Genomic DNA, 26049 nt, shown 5'->3' on the forward strand with positions numbered 1-26049 from the left:
GGAGACCAGTAAGACGTAAACATGTTAAGTAAGAGGAACAACAGCGTTATGATGAATGCAAGGTTTTTATTTCATTTAATTTTAATTTAAAATTATGGGAATGTGCTTAAAAAATGAAAGAACGGAATGTTATATCACAACATTCGATATAGCCTATTCTTATATTCTTATCACTGGGAAAATGTGATAATTGATGTATTCTGAATGGTTTTCAGGCATTATTTTATTGCGGGGAAAATAATGTAATTCCTTGTTAATACTGCAGTGGCAGCAGGAATTCTTGCACTCATGAAGATAGTTGCCTACAATTACATGAAAAGTGTCTCAAGCATAATATCTAACAAGTAGAGGCCAGACCCTGTGATCAACGGTAACTTGTGTATAAGGGTTTAAGTCAACACGCTTTCGTTTTCGAACAAAAATGAGGTCAGATGCCATTACACAGAATCCGCTTCAGACAAAGTGGAGGTGGTAGAACACTAAAAGGTGAACAAATTTTACTTAAACATGTCAAATCCGCAACCTAATAACTTCTGAAAAATTTATGAATCCTCGATTCCGATGCAAGGCATATATACCTGAGAGTTACATCACAGTGGTCGCCAAGTGGTCACCGTACTTGTCTGCGAACCTCCTAGATGTGAATTCGAGTCTCGTCGCAGCTATGATTTTTGCACAAAATAAATTAATATGTCCGCCTCTGTGGTGTAGTGGTTAGTATGATTAGCTCCCACCCCTGGAGGCCCGGGGTTGATTCCCAACTCTGCCACGAAATTTGAAAAGAGGTTCGAGGGCTGGAACAGAGGTCCACTCAGCCTCGGGAGGTCAACTGATTAGAGGTGGGTTCGATTCCCACCTCAGCCATCCTGGAAGTGGTTTCCGTGGTTTCCCACTTCTCCTCCTAACTTTAGGCCTTCCCTCATCCTTGTCTATCCCTTCCAATCTCCCAGCAAGGCCCCTGTGCAGCATAGCAGTACGAGGTACTGGTCATCTTCCCCAGTTGTATCCCCGACCCAGAGTCTGAAGCTCCGGAACACTGCCCTTAAGGCGGTAGAGGTGGTATCCCTCGCTGAGTCTGAGGGAAAACCGACCCTGGAGGGTAAACAGATAAAGAAGAAGACGATTAAATTAATATTTGAGGGAACATCAAGACAAAAATTGGAACAAAATTATTACGCAAATTGCAGTTCAGTTTATTTTCTACCTGAAATTAATATACGCCTGAACGTTCTCATGGTTACTGCTGGATCTCTTTCCATATATATTAATTTGAGGTAGGAAAAAGTTCCACTGAAGTTTGATTATTCATTTTATTCGCATTTTACCTTCACATTCCCTGAAACAATGATTTAATTTGTATTAAAAAAGTATGTCTACGGCGGGACTCTAACTCAAGTCGTCGCGGTTCGGAGACAAGTATGATGACCACTCGGCCACTGCTCCACTTGACGAGGTTACAACTCTTCACATATATAGGGGTTGCATTAGAATCGGGGAATTCATAAATTTTTCGGAAATTATTAGGTTGCAGACCTGACAAGTTTGAGTAAAATGTGTTCGCATTTTAGTGTTCTATCACCTCCATATGGTCCAAAGCGGATCCTGCCTCATGATATTTGTCCTCACTGTTGAAAACTCTAACCTATTTTCAATATTGTCTAGTATCTTGTTCATTATTGCTTTGGTAATTAGAAATATATCTTCTGACAACTCTAGAAAGTAATTATTTCTTAGTACGGGTCGTCCTTTGCCTTCTTCAGTTTATAAATGGTCTTCGTACAGCAGTAAAGCTTAAAACTTATGTCTTCTACATGCCTCCATTTTAAAATTTTAGCAGTTGTTAAGAGGTTTAACACAGGGCTGCTGCCAGGTTAATTTAACACAAGTATTAACAATTTGTTAGAGTTAGCAATCCTTGATTTTGTTAAATTATGTGTTAAGTCTCCTTAACAGCAGAGTTAACACTTAACATTCGTTGATGAAACCGGGCCTGAAATTCCTACATAAAACAAACAAGTACACAGAACAGTACAATTAATGCCACCTGGTGTGACATTCATTAGCTTATTTTTATTTTTGTTTGGTATTAATATTAAAACAGCTAATATTCACAATAAAATGCAAGATTATGATCAAAGAAGATTTTACTTTACCCAGTTACATTTTTATTATCTGTAAGGAAGTTAAAATTGTTACTGATGTATTGACTCATGTTTTGCTTCAGTATTCTTCATCCTTATTTTCCAAATTATCTGTTGAATCTATAAGAGGGTATACCTCTCTTCGCCTCTCGCCATTATTCCATCGTTACTTTTAAAAATCTGGAAATATATTGCCTTATCTCTAACACCTTAGCACGTAGTAAATTTGAAGTCTCAATTCTCGTTGTATTAACTCTATATTAAAAATACCTTGCTTATCATGTCACGAATTTTCGCTATTACCGGTTAGTACGATCGCATTTTTCCTAGCCCTGGAAATGTTATTTGTCATCCGTTGTGGAAAAAACATGATTTCCAACTCAGGTAAGAGCCCTTGCCGCAGTTGCATGATAACTGGAAAAGGCCTTGAATTCTTGAACTTCACAGCATAAATTGCACCTTTGGGGAGCAAGACATTAGCCTCAGGAATCCTCAGTTTTGCTTAGCAGTGAAGCTGCAAAATAACACAATGAAACTGTTTGTGCTTGTATTTCGCATTTCATTGAGAGGTTAGAAATGTATTTCGTGTTTACTTGTACAGTAACGGTTAGCAAATATTTGTTGCACAATAGCCTGCATCTGGAACGTAATTGTGTGAAGTTGATCAGTGTGGTGCATATTTGTCTTGTGAGAGCCTGATAATGAATACGGAAAAAGTCGTGAAATTCTGTACTAATGAAGACAAAATTAAAGTTTGTCAGCAAGTTTACTGGCATCTTCATCTTTAAACACGCAGAGTTGAAACTCACACCTTTCAGTTTCAACTCGATCATCCAAATCGATCTTGGTTGGTCGAAGTTTAGTTCAGTTCAAAATGGGGGCCAAAATCATTCTGTTGCAGTCGCACGTGGCCATGTATAACCTCCAATTCATTTTCTAAGTGTGTGACCAGTTCGGATTAATCATATCTAATGTTTCCATATCCCTGTTGAATAGTTTTTATTTGTATATTCAGTAGTACATTTACTCGCTTAATACTTTCATTTTCCTTGTCCCCTGCAGAAAGGTCTTAACAGTTCACTGTATATGACTAGTTCATAAAATTTCTACACGTTGTAGAATGTAATCTCAGTAAAGTTCTGAAAGCTCTGAACAGTGTTTTACAAAAACTAAGAATTTTGTAGATTTTTTTTAAATTACTGAATGAGTTTTTATCTCTACAAGTCTCAGAACACTAAAGAAACTAACCAGTGTTAAAACATTCAGTTTTTAGAAAGCTAACATCTTCTGCATTGGTGCACTGGTTTAGCCTTTTATTTTTTATTATCAATCCAAGTACCTCTGGTTCATGTCCTGGCATCTTCTCATGGCATTTTCACTAGGACCAGCACATGGCAATTTTAAGGGCATCCGGCCATAAACTTCTAACCCAACCTAAATTTAGCCTGAAGTTTGAAAATCATAACACAGTAGAACCCCTATTTAACGTTTTTACAAGGACCTGATATTTTGAACCTTTTGATCAGTAAGTTTTGGTGACACTCACAGGCCACCAGGGGCCTATTCCACAAAAGTATGGTCTTGTACATTACAAGTTACTAGTGTGGGTTCTTGTAATGTACGGAGTTGTACATTTCTGTTCCACAAAGGAATGAAAGTCTCTTGTTTATTACCAGTGAATTGTTACAAGTTTTACAAGTGACGACATATCAGTAAATATACTACGTCATAGCATAAATCAGCTGTTTATCTTCATATTCCATTTAATAATATGGTATCTTGTACATGTTTTGTTGCAAAGTTCACATTTACACTTATCACCTGGCGTATGGAATGACTTGATCACGCATATTTTATGACGGAGGCCATTGACCGCATAACGGGTTACCATATGCCTGAGCTCATAGTTTGCCATCGTCCAAGCTCTGTTCATCATGGCTTCAGTGCTGTAAAAATCTTCCCAAATACTTGATCTCTTTTCATATCTCTCTTTTATATGTTTCTCTGATGCAGTCGTGTATGGAAGTCCTAGTTTGGATTTGATATCCTCTATATAGAAAGACTCCTTTGCCAGTTCATATACCAGCCTCGTTTGTGTGAATTTTGACACGCACAGAGTGCTTTTGAGGAAGCTTGCTTTCACTCTTTCGATGACTGCCAGGTCTGCAGTTGTTAGATTATTCCATATTAATTGAATCCCGTACGTGATTATGTGATGATTTGTTTAATTAGATTATGCGTGTCTCATTTATCATAATATTGTATTTTAAGGTAAGTTTGCAGTAAAGATTAAAAGAACTGTAATATTCTGTGAATTTCTTAATGATAAAATGTTATTTTTCAGTTTATTTCTTTGATGGTAGGAAATTGCCCAGTTATCACCCATTCTGTTCCTCTGCGATCCTCGCATACAGTAGCGGTGATTAGGGGGGCGAAGGGGTGGGGCAGTGGTCCCTCCCCCCCCCCTCTTCTTGGAGGAAGTTTTACATTTTTATTCCATTTTAGCCTGCTGAAACTAGGAATTACAATGAAACCTCGATTATCCGTTCCCCGAAACTACGTTTTCCCGTAATATTCGTTCAAATTACGTGGTCCCGCGAGCATCCCATTTAAAACCTGTATTAAAAATCCTGCGTTATCCGTTCCTCGAAGAAACGATTTCCCACATCAACCGTCCAGAAATTTCAGTCCCATCAACGCTAAATCCTCGATCAAGCGTTTTTCAAGATTTCGAGAATGGACGGCAGGAATCGAATTTGCAAGTCTAGCGTATTTTAATTTCGTCGGATATCTTGCGCAATGATACTTACGGAACATTCTGTACCAGGCTAACAATGAAGGCCTCTGCCAACTTGCGCTTTGTTAAGACCTTTCTGTTGAATGTTTCGTTCAGTTGGCTGTGTTACTAGCTGGTGAAAACCAACAATTTACGCAGTCGAGTTTCGGTTTGCTTACACAGTACAGTATTGAAATGGCGCGACCTGTAAAGCATGTAAAAACCCTGCAAGAAAAACTTCAGATTATAGAGGAAGTTGAAAGAAATCCAACAGAAAAAAAGTTGACATCGCGAAACGTTTAGGCTTACCTGCTTCGACACTGAATGCAATAATAGGGGAAAAACGAGAGATACGTGAACAAGTAAAAAAATGTGGATCCTCCGCAAAGAATAGAAAAACGGGGAAGGAATCGAGATATTCTGAAATGGAAGCAGTTCTCTTTTCTTGGTATCAGCAAGCTCGGGCGTCGAGAATTCCTGTGGATGGTAACATTTTGCGCGTAAAAGCTCGAAGCATCGCTGCAAGAATGGGTATCAAAAATTTTTCTGCTTCGAATGGATGGATTTCCCGGTTTAAGGAGCGTCACGGGCTGGTGTATAAAAAGCTCGCCAGTGAGAGTGCTGCAGTTGACGTTCGGCTGTGGAAGATTGGGGGAAGAATCTCCCAGAGCTGCTTGAAGGATATGAACCGAAGAACATCAGCTATAACGCGGATGAAACCGGCCTATTTTTCAACTGTTTACCGGATCGCACGCTGGCTCTTAAAGGAGAATCTTGTCATGGAGGCAAAAATGCGAAGGACCGCATAACTGTTTTGTTGTGCTGTAACAGTGACGGATCAGACAAACGTATCCCTATCGTTATAGGCAAAGCAGCGAAACCGAGATGCTTTAAGAACGTGAAGAAGTTACCAGTGCGATACTACGTGAACGGTAAAGCTTGGATGACCACAGACATTTTTTTGGATTTTCTTCACGGACTGGATGCTTTATGGGTGCTCAAGCGAAAAAAATAGTTTTGTTTGTAGATAACTGTGCCGCCCACCTGCAGGAACTTTCTTTCTTACGAAATGTGAAAGTTACTTTCTATCCCCCGAACTGTACCAGTGTCCTTCAGCCTCTGGATATGGGTGTGATAAAGTGCTTTAAAGGGTATTACCGCAAGCAGCTGGTGGAAAGGGATGTGTGTATGTAGGACGCCGGGAAAGAAGTGAGGACGAAGTTCAGTATTCTACAGGCAATCCACTTTGTAGTGTCAGCATGGTTCCACGTTTCGCCCTCCACCATTCAAAATTGTTTTCATAAATGTGGCTTTGGCGAAAGCAGAGACACGAACGACACCAACACCGGCAGCGAAGAACAACTTTTCAGTGAGGACTGGGAGAAGCTCGCGCCGAGAGATGTTAACTTCGAGACGTACGCTACAGTCGATAGTGAGCTCGCCACTTGTGGTGTAAAGAGCATAGAACAGCTGTGTGATGATGCTACTGCCACAGCCAGTGCAAACGCCGTGCATGAGATCGCGAGCGAGGGGGAAGACGAAGATGAAATTGAACCCCTGCCAACGTTTGCAGAAGCATTAGCTGCCTTTGACAAAATTCGCGACTATATTACTGCGTATGACACAGACAGCAGCGAACTACAGAAAGTTTTAAATATTGAGGGAGCACTGTACCGTGTTAAGGCACGACAAAACAAAAAACAACTGACGATTAAAGACTTTTTCACTACAAAGTGACTACTGTATTCTGTGACTGAAGAAATGACAATTTAAGTATTGTGTGTGCAGTGCGTAACCTATATGTGTGCGATGTGACACTTTATTTTTGTGAGTGCAAGAGTGTTTCATTACATCTTCTGGGATTTAATGTATTTTGGTATCATTTTTGTATTTGTGCGTTGTGATTAGCTTACTTATATGACTGGACGTGTTACAACGTATGCTTATTTACGTGTTTTCAGCTATATTTCCTAACTATAATACCACAGGTAGGTTCATGTGAACTGCACCAGTAATTATGCCTATCATGCAAGCCACATTTCTCACCTGTTTATCGACCAAAAAAAAAAAATCATTAATGGAAAGTACCAAGGCCTAAAACATGGGTGAACTCAAAGTTAAATTTCGCGCCGTAAGTTCGTAATACAGCACGAAAACCTTTACTGATAAATAAGTTACATTGTTCTTTTTTAGGTTATTAAAACAAAGTCTTCTAATTTACATGAGACTGTCGTCAGATAACGATTACTGTAAATAACTGTACCTGTTCCAGTTAGATTTATTCAAGGTGAAAAAAACAGAGGTAGCTACCGTAGACGTTTTAAGTGACTGTATTATAATGTTTTCCCGATCGGCATAATAACTCCGATACACTCTCCTTGCAGCAATAGTGAAACTGGAGTCTCAGATGTGGTTTTTAATTTCTTAGATATCAATATAATTCTGATAACTTATTTAGTAGAATATTTTTCGATGAGTTTGACTGATTAAAGTTGTTGGCCTGAAAGACGTTTTCACGGGAAAGTGACGAAGTTTCTCGGTAAAACTGAATTTAAAATATAAAGTTTTTAAACTAATGTATTTAATGCAGGCGTTTTTGTACAAATAAAATGATATATATATATTTCATTACTGTGAAGTACAGTCAAACTGTTGACGGTTTTAATTCGTTCCCGGATTTTCCGATTTCCCGTATCGTACGTTTTTTCCCCCAGGTCCCTCCAAAAACGGAGAATCGAGGTTTCACTGTATATGAATTATTTGAAAAAAGCAATTTGTGCACAGCTTTGTTGTCTTATCAGCTAATTCTTTCCTTTATTTTCTGTATCTATTAACAAAATTATTAGCGGAAATACGCACAAAATGTCGTTCGTCCTGGCTAACTGATTTGTATAGTGCCACAGACTTTGCAAGTGCTGTGAGGAAGAGTAGCAGAGGGGTTTTTTTTTTTTCTGCTAAGGTCATGGACACTGAGGTATGTTTCTCCCGCTTGCCACGCGCATTCGTCAGTCTGGCAATCCCTTAAGTGCGAAGTCAAATACTAAATTATTTTTAATTGAAGCCTATATAACCATGCCATACTTCTGTTTAATTGTAATACATGTGAAATATTACAAACAACCCGGGTACCTACTGTTTGTTGCCTGTATATATATAATTTTTTTTTTTTTTTTTTCCCAAACTTTTAATTCTCATTAGGAATCAGATGCCACTAATAACGATATTCGGCTGCCAAACTTAACTGTTACGAAATAGCAAACTTTGCATGAATTGTTAAAATGGTGTCAAGAGAAAGGAAGTTATTCATTAAGAAGGAAAGATATTATTTTTGGTGCATTCAGCAAGAATCTGAAAAAAAAAAAAAGAAACAAAAAAAAAGACAAAATAAATGGTTGGATGGAAATATTTGACTTGAGAAAAGCTCATGGAGCTTTTGACGGGAAAAGGTGAATTAATGATGGGAATTAATTGGAATTAATGATTCCATGAATGTCCTTCTTGGAATATGTTTGTTCAGTATTTTCAGGCCAACAAACAATTTGAGGAAATTTGATATCATTTATTGCAGCCACCACAGAATGTATTGACCTACAGACTGAAGATTTTGCCATCCCATGAATATCTGCAATACCATGGTACTGACCACCATTTACCAGCCAATGCATTGTTGTTAGTTTTTGTTGTTTAGCAGAGAGATATTTATTTCTGTTCGTAGGATGTTTTAACCTATGCCCAATATCCATAAGAAGTTCTACCATTTGTATTGTGCTTAACCTAAAATGCTCATTGTATTCAAATACAGTGTGAAACTGGAAGTTTATTCTTTCCCTATACAGATGATAGTTTTCATTTTCATCACCATCACTATCACTACTGCTAGACCACATATTCATCAAAATGTATCTGTATATTTAAATAGCACTACTACATTTATATATTATTGTCCCTTCACTGGTAGAGAATACTTCCCAATTTACTAGTAAGTTACAAGTACTAGTGCTTTCGTGGAACACACCCATAAAAATTCATTGGTCATTTGTAAGTATGGAGTAGTAAAGTGCAACTGTAGAAAATTCTTTTGTGGAACAGAAACTCTGGTATTTGTACTAGTTTATAAAGAATTTACTTGTAATGTACAAGACCATACTTTTGTACAATAGGCCCCTGGAGTGAGTTTTTTCTTGAAAATTTCGAACTCTTGATTTTAAGTTATTTTAATTCTAACTTTTATCTATTAATAAATGCATAATTTACACGTATGGTACATAACTGATACCTTCAATTTAATTGAAATCAGTGGCGTAGAAAATATTTTTCTCAAAATATTGCAAGGACTAGTAAAATTGACAAAAATTTAATTACTCTCCATATGTGATCAAGTTTGTACCATTTACAACACACTAACTTGATTTTACAACAGTTTCACCCATCAAAATATCTTTAGGATATGGTACTGACCCAGACAGTCGAGTTTTTCATCGTGATCAACTTCCGTACCCTTTCCAGTACAAATGATGAACAAAACAAAACAGTTGCCAGGAAAACATAAGGAGTCTCTAGGTTATAGCTTGCCACTTATGTAACTTTGACTTTTCCTTCAAGAAAGAATTTACTTTTTCCTTCACATCTGTATTTTCTGTAACGAATGAGTAGTACTTGTTTATTTCTGACACTGTGAAGTTCATAACATTACGATCAACAACTTCTTTGAAAATCGACACTTCAAGTCTTGAATTATTGTCATTATCATTCAAATGAAGATTATCATTAACCCCTAAATTTGATGAATGAAAATGAGCAGAAAGCGTAGGAAGGAATCTGCCTTCAGAACTCCAATTTCTTCCTTCGGTTTGAACAGGTGACAGCTTAGCCTTCGTTGCGACAGTGGAGTGCTGCACTTCGTCTTCAGTTTCCATGTAGTCGTCTTTCGAGGAATAATCAATTTCACTCTCATCGTTCACAATACAATCACTATCATAAATATCAATTTCATCATCAGACCCCTCGTTACTCAAAATATTACTTATATCTTGCGGAGCAAGCTCGCATCCTCGATTCGATCCCGCCATTACGACGTGTATTTGTTTACGATCAGAGAGTGGTTGTTTCTATGGAAACCAGAGATGGGTGTAAAGAAAAATAATTTGTATTGTCAAGGAATAGTCATTCAATGCACTCAACGGAAACAACAATAGAAAACAGTTCCCAGGTGTTATCGTAATTTTTAGCACAATCGCGAAAGAATTTAGGTTACGTAACTACGGATCCTTCGACAGAACTTCCTCACAGAACATACGAGACGTGATAAAACATGGAATAAAGTTCATTGAATATGTCAAACATCCCTCAACTTTGTTCTAAAAACCTGCCAGTATGATGTCACGAAACAATTTCAAACATTCAACATGAAACGTGAGTAGACAGCGATACTGTTCAGGCGCAGACTTCGAGAACGTAAATAGACGGCAGTACTCCCGTGGGCCACGCGCTGCACGGTAGTACTGCTCATTGGGTTAACCTTAAATGAGGGTTTACCTTAAATCGAACTTTCAGTAGAAAGCACACCTTTTCCAGAGATCCTTGCCTGTATTAACATAAATTGTACTATCCTACATTATTTACACAGGAACAAAAATAAAACAAGGAGATATCTTCCCTATACACTGAATTATAGTTACAACTTTGTACGGTTTGTGCTGAAGATTACTATTGTGTTAAACTGCCCCTGCTATCTAAGCGACAGACCTTTATTGCACTAAAAACAGCTTTTGCTCAGATTGTTCTTTGAAAATAAATAAATTCATTAATTTAATCAAATAAATTAATGCTTGGGTACGCCCTAACAAATTTGTTCCTTTGCACTATCATCAGATAACAGACCTCTGCTATTTGCTGAACCCAACTGAATAATTGCTGAAGGCTCATACATATGGAAATGTAGTTGCTAGATTATGGATCATTATCTCATACATGCATCTTCATTGTACACTGTTATGCCTTTTAGCATTCAGTCTGCAAGCCTCTGCGAATTAAGTACGTGCTTCCATATTCCTCTATTAGTAACCAGTTCTGTAGCTTCTTTTACACTGACTGACAAAATTTATGGATCACTTGAATTTTCAAATAAAAAAGCATGTTAAATTGTGAAATATTTGTTTTATTACTTACACTGATTATTTTCATGAAAACATTATCCCTTTCAGACTTGAAAGAAAACTGGCGGTGTGAATTTTTGTTTATACGTTAAAAACTGACTAAAATGCTCTTAAATACATATAATTTTAGTTTATTCTACAAAATGAAAATTAACATCTGAGAAAAAAGCACCCACACAATTGTGCGTGTCAGGACTTAATTCACTACTTACAAAAAAAAAAAAAAATTGCCTCAGTGCATGTGAATATACATATGTACATTATCAGATGTTCTATCTTACAGTGTGGAACAATTAAAATCTTTGTTTAAACACAAGTATTCATTATATTTTCTACACTGAGGACGAGGTTTGCTTTTACAGCCGTGTGGCGGCAGCACCTTTTCGTTAGACCTGAAAGAAAACTGGAGGTCTGAATTTTTGTACGTCAAAAATTTACTAAAATGCTCTCAAATACACGTGTTAACAGTTTATTTTACAAAATAAGAACTATCGTCTGAAAAACAGTTCCCACACAATTGTGTGTGTTAGGACTTAATTTACTACTTACAAAAAAAAGAAAAAAATTTAAAAATTCAGCTCAGCACATGTGAATATACACATGTACATGATCAGATGTTCTATTTTACAGTGTGGAACTATTTAAAACAATTAAAATCTTATACATTACATTTCTCACGTAGAATACAAATTCTGCTTTCACAGTGCTTTTTGTAGCAGCACCTAGCACCACCGCATGCATTGCCTGTAGGAAAACCTAGCCCGCACAGTTGTGCATATCAACATTCAAAACCTCATGATGTTACGTACAGTGTTATAAGTTCACAATTTTACGTTTGCTAAACAATTTACACACTTCATAGATTACATTCTGATATTCAGAGAAGCTTCTAGATTAATATGAACACAATAAATAAATATTTACTTTAGGCTTTACTGCTTTCCGCCACCTTGCCAATGAACTGCATTTTTAAACTCTTCCTCCTGCCCCCTGGTGGCCAAGCGCTAAATAAAAACAACTGAAGTACATGCTTCATGTCCCACACAATCACTGCAGTCCGGTCTAGCGCCAAGAAAACCTCAAATAAGCTCAGACATAAATAAAATACGAACCCGCACAATTATGCGTACACAGTCTGAAAGGGCTATCAATAACAGACTTACATAATATTTTCACAAAATGATCATTGTAAATAATAAAACAAATGTTTCACAGTTTAACATGCTTTTTCCTTAGAAAATTAAAGTGATCCATTAATTTAGCTGCTCAGTGTAGTTGCATACCTCTTAAAACTTTGTCTCCCTCTACATATCTTAGTCGGTTAAGAAATTGTTTTCAGTGTTATTAAGGAATATGTTCGCTATAATGCCTGCTAATGGTGAGCCCATGGTTAACCCTTATTTTTGTCGGTGAATGCAAAACCGCTTCGGTTTCAAGTTGTTCTTATAACTTTATACATGATTTTCCATAGAAGTTGGGAGAGATACCAAACTCGCACAAAAACATATTAAAATCGGTTTAAAACAGCAATCAGTTTGTTTGAATATTTTCGCGGATGTTTCCTAAGCAGTAGCTTACTCATTAGCATATATTTTTTAATTCCAATAGTCTGAACATGCACATTCAGTTTCATTTTTAAAAATTGTAATATCATCACTCCAGAGGCAAACATTTTCTTACTTGAAACAGCGTCGCCTAACCTAGGTTTAAAAGGAGAATAATAAAAACTTAGTTTTCCACCTATTTAATACTTAACAAGCAATGCATAATTAGGATCTCATCCTTATTTTATTGCCTAATTATTAACACATAGTACATGTTTCGTTCATTTCCTGAACATCTTCAGCCTTAATGTCTTTACAAGGTTGATTGGTAACATTGATCTAGAATTTATATATATGATTTGCCATTAAAAAACTTATTAATAACAATCTTTAAGAAACCTTATTAAATACAATTCTTTTGTATATTACGTGGTATAATTAAGACATATGATATCGCAATATGTGGAGTTTGAAATTAAAAATTCTAATATTAAAAAATGTGATGTCTGTTAGTTGGTCTAGGTATAACTGCATATCACAATCTATTAAAACTGCTGATTGTCTTAAAATTTTTGTTGTTTGAACATGAAAAGATTTTGTTAAAATCTGGCAGAAACTTTTTCACATATTGTACCATTTAGAAATGAAATTATGGTACACTCTTGAAACCAAATGAGATTAGGCATAATTATTATTTTGTTCATCCACAAAATGTCCGACTTGATGCGCTGTTATTTGTTATGTGTTATGATATTGCAACTCTTTAAAAATTTTAACATTAGAACTTGTTGACATCACATTTTGCTGTTGTCTTATCCGGTGTTTGATAATCTTGTGTGTGTAAGCAGGGCCTAGGTCAAATGGGGATACTCAAACTTAGTTGATAGACGAGTAGTGATTTCTCACAAGCTATGTAAGTGAGCTTGTTGACATATCCCTTCTGCTCCTGCCTACGACAAAATTGCTTCAGGATCTACACACCTGGACCACCTAATTAGGTATCCTAGTAGGAAAGTGGCAGTCCCAAGGTGTTTCACGAGGATATCTGATAATATTCTACGAATACATGTCGATTTTAGATACCTTTTTTGTATTTTGATTATCTAATTGCGCTATTTCGACAACACTGGAAATTTACAGGTCATTACCCTCATGGTTGTTCCATATTGAATGATTTACACTATAAATTGAGGATAATTATGTCGACCTTTATTGACGTGTGACGTCATTAACACATCACGAATTTATTACTATTCAAAAAATTGGGACCGGTTTCGGCATTATTTGTATGCCATCATCAGCCATAGGAAACTTTGTAACAAGGCTTAAGTACAATATTAACATGACTTACAACATACATATATATAAAAATTGAACGTATTCTTACATAACTATTAAAAATTTGGTGTACTCAATAAAACTTAAGATTAAAATTGGTAGCATACTATATGCGACATACTATGACTTATTTCTTCTATACAATTTTTTTTACTAAAGTTAAAGCTTTTGTCAAGTTTCTTATAAATATTACAAAATGCTAATTGAGCATCCAGTTAAAAAAAATTTCAATCTTTGAAAACTTTTATAATTACTAGGCGTTTAAAGACAATTGTGCATTTTTGATCAAAAATACCTAAAACTGACATGCAGTTAAAATGAGTTCACCTACTATCAAATTGGAAACAGTAACCTATTTGTACTAGGTATAGTGATATGTTACAGTATAAGTCTTTGGTAACTCTATGTCTTGTGTTAATACAGTTTGGTTATTTAACAACAATTCGAGTAAAATGATAAGTTCGGCTGATATTATTTTAGACTTTAAAACATTATTTGTCCATTATAGAGGTCCTTCGAAGTAAAGATTTTTAGTGAGCAAAACAGTTCCTCTTAGAATTGATTACAGGTTCACTCCGTTTTAGGTGGAATTTGAATTAAATGAATTTCTTATTTCGTAATATAATGTCGTTGAGCAATATTCATATACGTAATGTTCCGTCTTTTATGCTAGTGTTCTTGAAATGTAGATCGATTTGATAGGAGTGGACTGGTGAACCGAAATTTCTTGGACCATTACATTCAAGGTCTCTGAGGTTCTAGAAATATCTCGATCCAAGACGGACCTAGGGGAAAAGAAATATATACTACGTATTAACATAAGAATGACTAAGTTGAGAAGGCACTATTTCTATTTAAATAGAAACTCACCTCAAGCACTAAGTTGTCGAGAATAAAGCCGGAGAGGAACTGTCTACTGGAAAGGCAGATAACAGACTACGAATGCTAGAAGAGGGGCGGAGCATGTTTTGTAGGGGAAGGGGGATCGCGGTAATGCGAGGTTATTGGTCGGGAGGGCGTGGATTACGGAGGGGATGGTAGATGAGCATATTGCGCACCATTTTGTGTACTGGTTGATTTATTGGTCTTTTTAAATTGTTGATCACTGAAATGAGCGTGTCAAACAATATCGTGGGTTTTTCAGATACCTCATTCAGATTTTAGTTAGGGTTAAAATACTGATCACCGGGCGAGTTGGCCGTGCGCGTAGAGGCGCGCGGCTGTGAGCTTGCATCCGGGAGATAGTAGGTTCGAATCCCACTATCGGCAGCCCTGAAGATGGTTTTCCGTGGTTTCCCATTTTCACACCAGGCAAATGCTGGGGCTGTACCTTAATTAAGGCCACGGCCGCTTCCTTCCAACTCCTAGGCCTTTCCCATCCCATCGTCGCCATAAGACCAATCTGTGTCGGTGCGACGTAAAGCCCCTAGCAAAAAAAAAAAAAAAAAAAAAAGAAATACTGATCCAATGATATGAAACATTGTTCCGTTATGTCAAGTAAGGGCCCTTTTCCCATTATTTCTACGACGTCAATATCATGGTTGATGTCATGAAAACAATGTTTATAGTCATTTATGTGTTGTCCTATACCTGAAAATCTCCTATATTTAATGGCGTTGACGTGCTCATTATACCTAACCTTAAAGGATCTCCCTGTTTGTCCAATGTATGTACTATCGCAGCTGTTACAGTGAAATCTGTATACGCCCGATTTATCATATGGCTTTGGTGCGTTGACTAGTTTAGCGTTATGAAATATGTCAAGAATTCTGTTGTTGGTTTTAAAAGAAATGTTGATATTTTTCTTGAATATTTTTGTAATTCTATAGATGTTAGGATTAAATGTGAATGTTGAGTAGACTTTTGGTCTAGTTATTTCTTTTTGAAGGTTTGATTTCGGTCTGTGCTTGAACTTATAAATTATTCGTTCTATGAAACTACGATTATAGCCGTTATGGGCTCCAATACTACGTATTGTTTTTAGTTCTCTATTTAAGTCTGATTTTGACATGGGAATACTAAAAGCCCAGTGTATCATACTATTATAGGTTGCCCGCTTTTGGCAGGGTGGGTGTATGGAGTCATTATGAATGGTTGTAGCGGTATGTGTTTGTTTTCTATAGATCCTGTATTTAAAGGAATGCGGGAGCCGAGTGATGGTTAAATCTAAGAAGTTAAGGACTCTGTTGTCCTCGGATTCTATTGTAAACTTAATATCTGGATCAATATTATTAAGGTGTACCAGGGTGGTGGGTGCGTCTGAAATGTGCTGGTCCATAACTATAAACATATCATCAACGAATCTTGCCCACAAGAGAATGTTATTGAATTTCTTATCTTCTATTCTAGTATGTTCAAGGAAATCCAAATATATATCAGCCAAAATACCAGATGCTGGTGACCCCATGGCCAGTCCATCTTGTTTGTATATCACTTTGTCGAATGTGAAATAATTCCTATTAACTAACAGTTTAAGGATGGTCATAAAATCTGCTATTTCTAATTGACTGAGATTGCTGTGGGTATGTAGGTTTTTTGAAATTATTGGTAGTACTTTTTCTGTTTTTTTGTTTGCATACATGTTGATGATATCACCAGTCCACTCCTATCAAATCGATCTACATTTTAAGAACACTGGCATAAAAGACGGAACATTACGTATATGAATATTGCTCAACGACATTATATTACGAAATAAGAAATTCATTTAATTCAAATTCCACCTAAAACAGAGTGAACCTGTAATCAATTCTAAGAGGAACCGTTTTGCTCACTAAAAGTCTTTACTACAAGGGACCTCTATAATGGACAAATAATGTTTTAAAGTCTAAAATAATATCAGCCGAACTTATAATTTTACTCGAATTGTTGTTAAATAACCAAACTGTATTAACACAAGACATAGAGTTACCAAAGACTTATATTGTAACATATCACTATACCTAGTACAAATAGGTTACTGTTTCCAGTTTGATAGTAAGCGAACTCATTTTAACTGCATGTCACTTTTAGGTATTTTTGATCAAAAATGCACAATTGTCTTTAAACGCCTAGTAGTTATAAAAGTTTTCAAAGATTGAAAAATTTTTTAACTGGATGCTCAATTAGCATTTTGTAATATTTATAAAAAACTTGACAAAAGCATTAACTTTAGTAAAAAAAATTGTATAGAAGAAATAAGTCATAGTATGTCGCATATAGTATTGCACCCGTCATGCCGGGCTCAGCTCGGCCGGTGAGCGAGGATCTCCTGGGGTAGATCGTTCGCTTATCGGCTGTGCGGAAATTTTTTTTTAGTGCAGGGATAGATGATGAACTAGTGGCAAATGAAAGAAAGCTAAATAGGTTTCACACATTTATTGTAACTACTGCTCTCCTCAAATTCTACAGATAATTTACAAAATCTAGGAACTTTTCGTAAGATTCATCTTCTTTTATGTCGTTACTAACATGGACACTCCATCGGTAAATGGAACAGCAATTGCCTGAGTCTGTAAATATAATATTTAGATTTTAGTTAAAAATTAATTAAATGACTAATAATAATTAATTTGAGATTATCTCTTCCATTAATAATTAAATGATTTGAAAATAAAAATTTCCTTCCTCAATGGACTTCATTTAAATCGAGTTTGAAAATGATCATTTTCACTCCTTTCTAAAAATTAAATAAAAATTTTTCTCCCATGAAATTATGGTTGAATCGTCTTCCTTAGCCTTTAAACTAGTTAATAAATTCCTTTTCATAATTATTCAGTAGTTGATCTTCACACAATAACTTGGAATTTGACATCATGTCAACCTACGTTTACTCATTGATTGATAAGAATTGGTTATGTCATGCTTACAAATTCTATTTTTGTGAATTCAATCCACTGACATGGCCTATACTTATTTATATGTATTCGCTAGTTAAGACCCTATTCTTCCTTAAAAACGAATAAAATTCATTAAAGATTTATATTCTGTTAAATAGTGAACCACTGAAGTTGGCATAAAAATGGCCAAAAATCCACGAAAACAGCGAAGAGCATCGTCACAAATATGGACCGTAAAATTACAATGAGCAAAACATAGACAAATCACGCACACTACATTCACACAAAGGTACACGGAAATATTATATACATATTTACACGAATGCTAGTCCTTGATTATTATTTTCATGTTTATTCAAAGTCAGGGAAAATATTCTCATGATGACAATATCGTGGGAACTTCCTCTCATCAACTTGAGATGTGATAGAGCAATGATTATCACTTTATCGAAGAATTCAGTCATACGACGATGTTCAGGGAAAATTTACGAGCAGAAATCATCCAAACATTATCGACAAAATTGCCTAAACACAGGTCAGAATTAACATTATGTGCACGCGGTTCATGAGCTGCAATATTTATTTTTATCCTTCCACCATAATTGTGGCTCTCAATTAATCTGCGCCCACAACGAAGAAATCATGTCAGGTAACACATTTTCTTCTTAAATTGACTTAATAATGGATGCACAGTTTATCCGCTAAATTCCATAATATCCATCTACCAGTCAAATAATTATAATAGCACAGCAAAAATATATAAATGTATCGGTCAGATACTGCCATTTCCCAGGCCTAAATTAATACAAAATGAGCACACATCAATCTTATTCAATAATTATTATTATTATTATGCTCATGACCTTAGGTGTTCCTTTACGCGATAATTAGGTTAATTTATTTTTATTATTATTATTATTATTCCTGGCCGCGCAAGATCACACATGCGAAAGCTACTGCACGACAATATCTCAGATGACTCTATCGGGCTCGAAATCCAACCATACGTCGTATAATCGAGGAATGAACTCTGATATAATGGAATTCACGAAATTACTGTCCCATCTGATCTCAATTCAAGTATAAAAATTATTCAAATAATCCTAGTTTAACGTTGAGGTCGTGTTACTTTTATTTCTCCTGCCACAATGAACTCGGAACAGTTGAAACATTTCTTGATGACATTCACTCAAAAACAAGCTAATAGGTTCAAAATACACACACACTCATCATCTCAAACTACCTTCACCAAGAAAGAAGAGACGGAAAAAATTCTAACTAATAGAAATTCTTCTAAGCAAATAAGTAGAGGCTATATCATTACACTTTACATTTTACAAATAGAAAGAAAGAATAACAATGTTTAAATATTACTTGGTGGTGACTGTCAATCGTAGAACTCGGGCTGATGACCTAGTGCATTACCACGTTACGCACCATCGATCCTGGTCTCGCCCGTCTGAGCTGCTTCACATTCTACTCGTTCATTGAGGACACGTTGGCGCGCTGGAAACCACACCATTCATATTGTAGGAAGACAGGCATCTTGACTTGCGCTCGAACCAATAATCTCCTCTGTAGAAGTTCTTGTGAAAGCTGAAACTGAGATTTACTGTAAGTCTGAGACAGGTCCAACACACACACCGATGTTTGACGAGATGGAAAAGCAACTTATCTTTTGATATCTTCAGTTAATTGTAAATAGAATCTGTGAATGTCTGAACTGCTATCTGTAACATGTTGGAAGCTCTAAATAAGGCGAAGTTCTCCAGTGAGCAAAGTGCGTCTTTTCACGTCTGTAGTTGAAGTCAGAATAAAACCCCACTCATCGCGTTCAGAGGTAGAAAATCCAGCGTAAAGTTTCCTTAGGAAAATCCATAATTCACCGTCTTAAGACAGGGGTGCGTCTTCTCACTATACACGATTGGACACTTCATTAACTTCACACGAAATTTATCACCTGATTGGCTGCCATAGTCATACGTCATATAACCTCGCCAGTATTGATCGAGTGTTAGACACATATTTCGCCTGATCATGTGGTGTTCACGGCTGATTTGAAGGTCAACTGGCTAGTGGTATCTGCTTGTTTCCTCTTGCTCGCTCTCAACTGGGATTTTCATGCACCTGGTAACTGGTTCTAGTCGACTCAACGTGCTAAAACTCCCTTCCTGGTTCACAAAATAATGTTCCAATTCACAGTAGAAATAAAATATTCTCCCTTAAATGATTTTTACCACTTTTGAAGGGGACAGTATGCTACCAATTTTAATCTTAAGTTTTATTGAGTACACCAAATTTTTAATAGTTACGTAAGAATATGTTCAATTTTTATATATATGTATGTTGTAAGTCATGTTAATATTGTACTTAAGCCTTGTCACAAAGTTTCCTATGGCTGATGATGGCATACAAATAATGCCGAAACCGGTCCCAATTTTTTTAATAGTAATAAATTCGTGATGTGTTAATGACGTCACATTGTATTGAAAAGGTGGACATAATTATCCTCAATTTATAGTGTAAATCTAGATTCAATACGGACCAAAATGAAGTTCTTAACTTTAAATATTGAATGATGTTATTCACAGCAATTATAATAAGAAGTATTTCTATCCACCTATTCAATACATATCACCTTTTACACTTCCATACAATTAATTCTTCTAAGGGACATGTTTCGCCATTAATTTTAATCTTAAAATGGTGTTCGTGAACAGTCATAAACATATTAAAAAGACAATAGTCAAAATTAAAATTAAAGTAGTCTAAAAACCAAATTACATTACATATAAAAAACAACATTAAAGCACTTAAAAAACGTGATGATATCAGCATTGAAAATTATCACAATGTCCATTAAAAACCTTGTGTCTGAAACTATTATCGAATCTTCGTCTTAAAAACAGTAGTAAATGTTTTTCTATAAAAACAGCACCAAGGTGATCACCAATCTTACGGAAAAACTAAAATTAAAATGCAACTTATGTGACGTGGTGTTTCCAGAATGTACGTTAAAACAGAGTGCCCACAAGCTGAATTGAACTGACAGACGAGTTATGTGACGTGGTGTTTCCAGAATGTACGTTAAAATAGAGTGCCCACAAGCTGAATTGAACTGACAGACAAGTTAGCAACTCCAAAGCAGCAGGATGTACCTATCATGTTAATAATAACAAATTCCACTATCTGTATAGATTGGTCGGAGGTCAAGTTTGACATTCTATACCTCGCATATTTGCATAACATAACGTACTACCTACATTTGTAAACAAGTTGATCAGCATTTTCAACTAGAGCCCACATTTGACTCCTGCACACATTCTACATTCTGTCTGTTATGTTTAAAGCAATATGGATTATTGTGTTTTCACAATTTAGCTTGTGGACACACTATTTTAACGTACATTCTGGAAACATCACGTCACATAAGTTGCATTTTAATTTTCGTTTTTCCCTAAGATTGGCCATGGCCGCTTCCTTCTCACTCCTAGGCCTTTCCTATCCCATCGTCGCCATAAGACCTGTCTGTGTCCGTGCGACGTAAAGCAACTTGTAAAAATAAAAATTTTAAAAAAAGATAAAAGAAGCAGCCGACCCAGTTGCGCAAGCCAAGCAAATACGACTGACAATGTTATCGCGCTGACCACGCAGCAATCCAGGTTCTGTTGGTCATCTGGCTGGGCAGCAGTTGCATTGGTTTGTTTTGTTTTTTCTTCCAATCTGCTTTACGTCTCACCAACACTGAGAGGTCTTACAGCGACAATGGGACAGGAAAGGGCTAGGAGTGGGAAGGAAGAGACTGTGGCCTTAATTAAGGTACAGCCGCAGCATTTTCCTGATGTGAAAATGGGAAACCACAAAAATCCATCTTCAGGGCTACCGACATTGACGTTCGAACCCACTATCTCCCAAATGCAAGTTGATAGCTACATGACTGTAACCACACAGCCACTTGCTCGGTCCTTAATAGAATGTTGTGCTTTGGGTATTTTATTTAATGTTAAAATTACTTATTATTGTACAGAGGCTTTCGAGGATTGTAAACTATTTGTACATTTATGTAAAAATATACCTGAACTTTCTGCAGAGTAAAGAACATGCGCTAATTGAACTAAGCCTGCATTCTAGTCTCTTACACTTTCAGTGACTTCCTTGCCATTCTTAAGCTCCAGGCAAGTTGTCATGCAGTTCCTGGGGCCACCACAGATCAGTGAAATTCATCCTTTCATGATTGTATAGCATTATGGATGCCAGGAGCATCCATTATTGTAACTGTGTAGAAAAATAAGCCAAACAGTAATTTTCACTTAATTTTTATTTTATGGAAACAAATCTTTGTTCTTTACAGAAACAATGAGGAATCGCCACCAACATGGGCGTAATGCACTTTACAAGAAAATAACGATATACTTGCAAATTAATCAAACAACCTTAAATCACTTCAGAAATGAATACAGTACTTTTGGATTGTTATATTATGTTTTAAATTTTGCTGTCATGTGAAATTCACCCTATCCTACAGCATTGTTAAAAGCATTGTTCATGTTCTGTTATGGATCACATATGAAAGTGATCATATCCAATTTTCTACATAAATGTACATTTAATTTTGTATTTTAAGATTTCTTAGATTCTACACTACCTTTCTTTTCTTTCAGCTAGTGCAAGCGGTTCGATGTTCCGTATTCAGCTTGGCAATCAAGTGGAAGTGGATCCTGAAGAAATTCATGTCACATTTGATGATGTGAAGGGTGTAAGTTCATTACCATTATTTCTTAATTTTGCATTTATTATATACATACATAGTGTACAAATTCATTGTAGACTGTTCTGCCTTTCAGAATTCAGCCTGCAAGCTTTTGTGAATATACTAAATACCTCCGCAGTCCTCTGTTACTAGCTCTGTGGCCTCATTCAATTCCGTACCTCTTTCCTTTAAATCCTTAAAGACCGAGTATACCCGCCATTGTCTTTGCCTCCCTCTACCTCTCTTACCCTCCATGGAGTCCCATTATTCTCCTAGGTAACCTCCTCCATTTGCCTCACATGACCCCACCACCGAAGCCAGTTTATGCGTACAGCTTCATCATATCGTAAGTTATGATCTTCATTTCCGTGTTGACGTTTAACCAATAATGTAGAATTTGAGGGATGTTCCACCATTCAACACATTACAACAATTTATTCAATTATAAGAAGACCGGTTTCGACTCCAAGGTGTCATCATCAGTTCTTGGTGAAAATTAAATTAAGGGGAAACTGATAACAATCATCATAATGAAAAATCCATGCACCTATAGGTGGTTGCTTGGAAATACATCATTGAGTTGATAGATATTACCTAGAAATGTAACATGCACTTGGCAAGGAGAACTTGGAGCTTAGAAAGTTCCCAGTTCTGGCTCTAACAGTCTTGTGTTCATAGAACATGGAACACTGGAATTACATGTACTGGATTGAAAATATATACAAAACACAATAAGGACACTTATAATGATGTGGAAAACTTGGCTCTCGAAGAGCATTCTTGGATTTAACAGTCCTGTTTCTGTCTGAAAAAAATTGGATGAAATACACACAACAAAGCAAAATGTATAAAGACATAGATCTAGTCTAAACTGTCGCGCGTTCATGCACACAGAACACTGGGAACACTTGCATTGTTTGATTGTTTGATAACACACTCATCAAATACTCCGTTTCGATTCTTCATCACCATTTATATGGAGTTCATGCCATTTAACATGGTTAATTGTAACCTATCATTTTTTTAAACATTAATCTTTTTTTCTTCCCTCAAAATGAGGCCACAACACTAGTTGCAAATCGAGGATTGTGGCGACGTTTAGTAAATTCTCAGAGGCTTGCAGACTGAACGCTGAAAGGCATAACAGTCTATAATGATAATGTATGTATGTATGTATGTATGTATGTATGTATAAATAATAACCAAATGAAATATTGGCGTTACAAGAACGTTTATGGGTTTGACTGTCCTGCTTCCCTTGACTAAACTAGTGAAATAAATATACATTGAATGTTAAAGATAAACTACCTGGTATTTAAAGTTCTGGTTTTTGGTTTCAAAAATTGTCATGTGTTCGTGGAACACAGAATAGAACTGCTGGTCCTGCTTCTGTCTACTGGAAACGAATGCATTAACGCAGTTGAAATTAATTGATTGAAAGTTTATACACCAATGCAAAACACTTGGCACTTTACTATTCTTGGATCTGAGTAAAATATTGTTGTATGTTTACACAACTTGGCATAGACTTGTCGAGCGGTCTTGTCACAATCAACCAGAATATGTGAACCTTTTTTTTATAAAATAAAAACGAAAAACAAAGACTTGTTGACTATTACAACCACATATCACATGAAACGTTTGGTGAACAGCTGAAGTTACACACTGCTCTCAGATGCTTAGTATTTAAGAGAGATCTTGGGTCTATATTAAAATTGTTACCATGTGTTAGTGGAACATGGAATTTAATTGTCGGTCCTGAATCAGGATACTTGCTGGTTTTAGTTTACATGAGCTTGCAGTGTTTTATGATAGATGGAATGAACTTATTAGTAGAATTAAGCTGGTTGAAGAGCTGGGGGAACATCCTTCAATATGGAATAGTTGCTGTTGTAGTTGTAACTGTCGTCGCTATTGTTGTTGTAGTATGGTGATGGTATGGCCTTAGCTTATGGAAACGTGCATTGAAGGTGTTCCGTATCCGCTTGTGCTGATCAGCCATTTGAAGAGTTGCGATCTGATGATGACTCCATGGAGTCGAAACCGGACTTCTTATAATTGAATAAATTGTTGTAATGTGTTGAACGGTGGAACATCCCTCAAACTCTACATTATTGGCTTCATCAGTCAAGTTCATTCCTCGCTTACTATGCTACCATCGTGGAAGAATACACATCCTAAATGCTTGAAATGGTCTGTCTGTTCCTTGTATTCCCAATTTGACATTCAATTCTCTTAGGTTTCATACCTACAGACATCACTTTAGTCTTAGAAAGGCTAATTTTCATTTCATACTCATTGCACCTACAGTAAAACCTCGATTATCCATTCCAATGCCCAGGAAGGGGTGAACGGCAAAGTAAAAATACATACATACTACTAATTTTAAAGGCCTTTAAAGTACGTAAAATACATACCTATAACCTTAAAATGCAGTGCATGAAACCCTCTTTAAAACCAAAATGTAGTCAAAGCTACAACAATACATACTAAACATTCACCTAAATTACCAGCAGACCATAAATAATTAATTTACCTGGTGTCATTTAAGCTGCTTTAAAAAATCCGTTACTTTTTTCTCGCACTCTCCTACAACTATTTTCTTCTTTATGTCCATTCTGAGCTTTCTAATTACAAGAATGTCTGAAAAATCCATATCGTCCTCTTGCTCCAAGAATTCCATTAACGTTTCAGCTGACTCCAGTGCAATCTGAAGCGTTACGCAATTGTGACTCACTCTTCTTGTCCATCCCCCTCACTTTCACTTGTCACTTCACAGCTGACTGCCGAGTTCCCGTTCGCGCTTTTATTTACTATTGTGTCATCAGTTGAAATGTGATGCCCAGGCAATACATCGTCAGTATGAAGCCACTCCTCAATGTTACTTTCATCCACTTCTCCAAAGGTAATGTTGTTTTCAGTAGTCTTCAGGATATCTTTGATCATCAATCCCTCATTACATCTTCATCAGTGAACCCATGAAATTGTCGGCGAGCTCTTCGACATCAACATACAGTTTTCTCCACGATTGAGTGATGTTCTGTGCAGTTACTAGATCCCATTATTTCTGGGCAAGATAAAGAGCTTCTTTAAGATTGAGTTTTTTCCAGAACTCAACCATCGACATTTCTTTGGACAGTAAGTGGCCTAGCAATTCCCACTTATAATGCGCCTTAAAGGTTGCGATGACGCCTTGGTCCATTGGCTGAATTAATGAAGTTACATTAGGTGACAAATAGGAAACAAAAATGTTTCCATCCTCTGATTTCATCTCTGTATCATCAGGCTGAGAGGGTGCATTATCAAGAAAAATGACAGCCTTTAATGGCAAGCCTTTGGACGCCAAGAAATCTTGAACCCGCGGAGTGAACTTATTATGGAACCAAGTCCTGAAAATATCGCGTCATCCCTGCAGATGTGTTATGACAATAATCTACTGGGAAATATTTCGCACTGTTCCTTTGAAAGAACGCGAATTTTTTGCTTTACCAGCAACATCTAATTTTAATTTATGTTCGCCACTAGCG

At 36.3% G+C, this 26049-nt stretch overlaps 1 protein-coding gene across 4 annotated transcripts in view; it reads left to right on the top strand.

Annotated features, from left to right (window-relative positions):
- The window catches only part of YME1L (ATP-dependent zinc metalloprotease YME1L), a 138254-nt gene that overhangs the window by 39957 nt on the left and 72248 nt on the right, over positions 1-26049 (top strand). For all 4 annotated transcript variants that reach the window (XR_010860163.2, XM_067146883.2, XM_067146881.2 and 1 more), the window contains one exon: positions 22434-22528. Coding sequence is in view for 3 of the 4 variants with exons in the window: in XM_067146883.2 (XP_067002984.1) it covers positions 22434-22528 (95 nt within the window). In the remaining variant the exon portion in view is untranslated. The remainder of the gene's footprint in view (positions 1-22433; positions 22529-26049) is intronic.

The sequence above is a fragment of the Anabrus simplex genome, chromosome 5 (genome assembly GCF_040414725.1).
Source record: "Anabrus simplex isolate iqAnaSimp1 chromosome 5, ASM4041472v1, whole genome shotgun sequence".
NCBI lineage: Eukaryota > Metazoa > Arthropoda > Insecta > Orthoptera > Tettigoniidae > Anabrus > Anabrus simplex.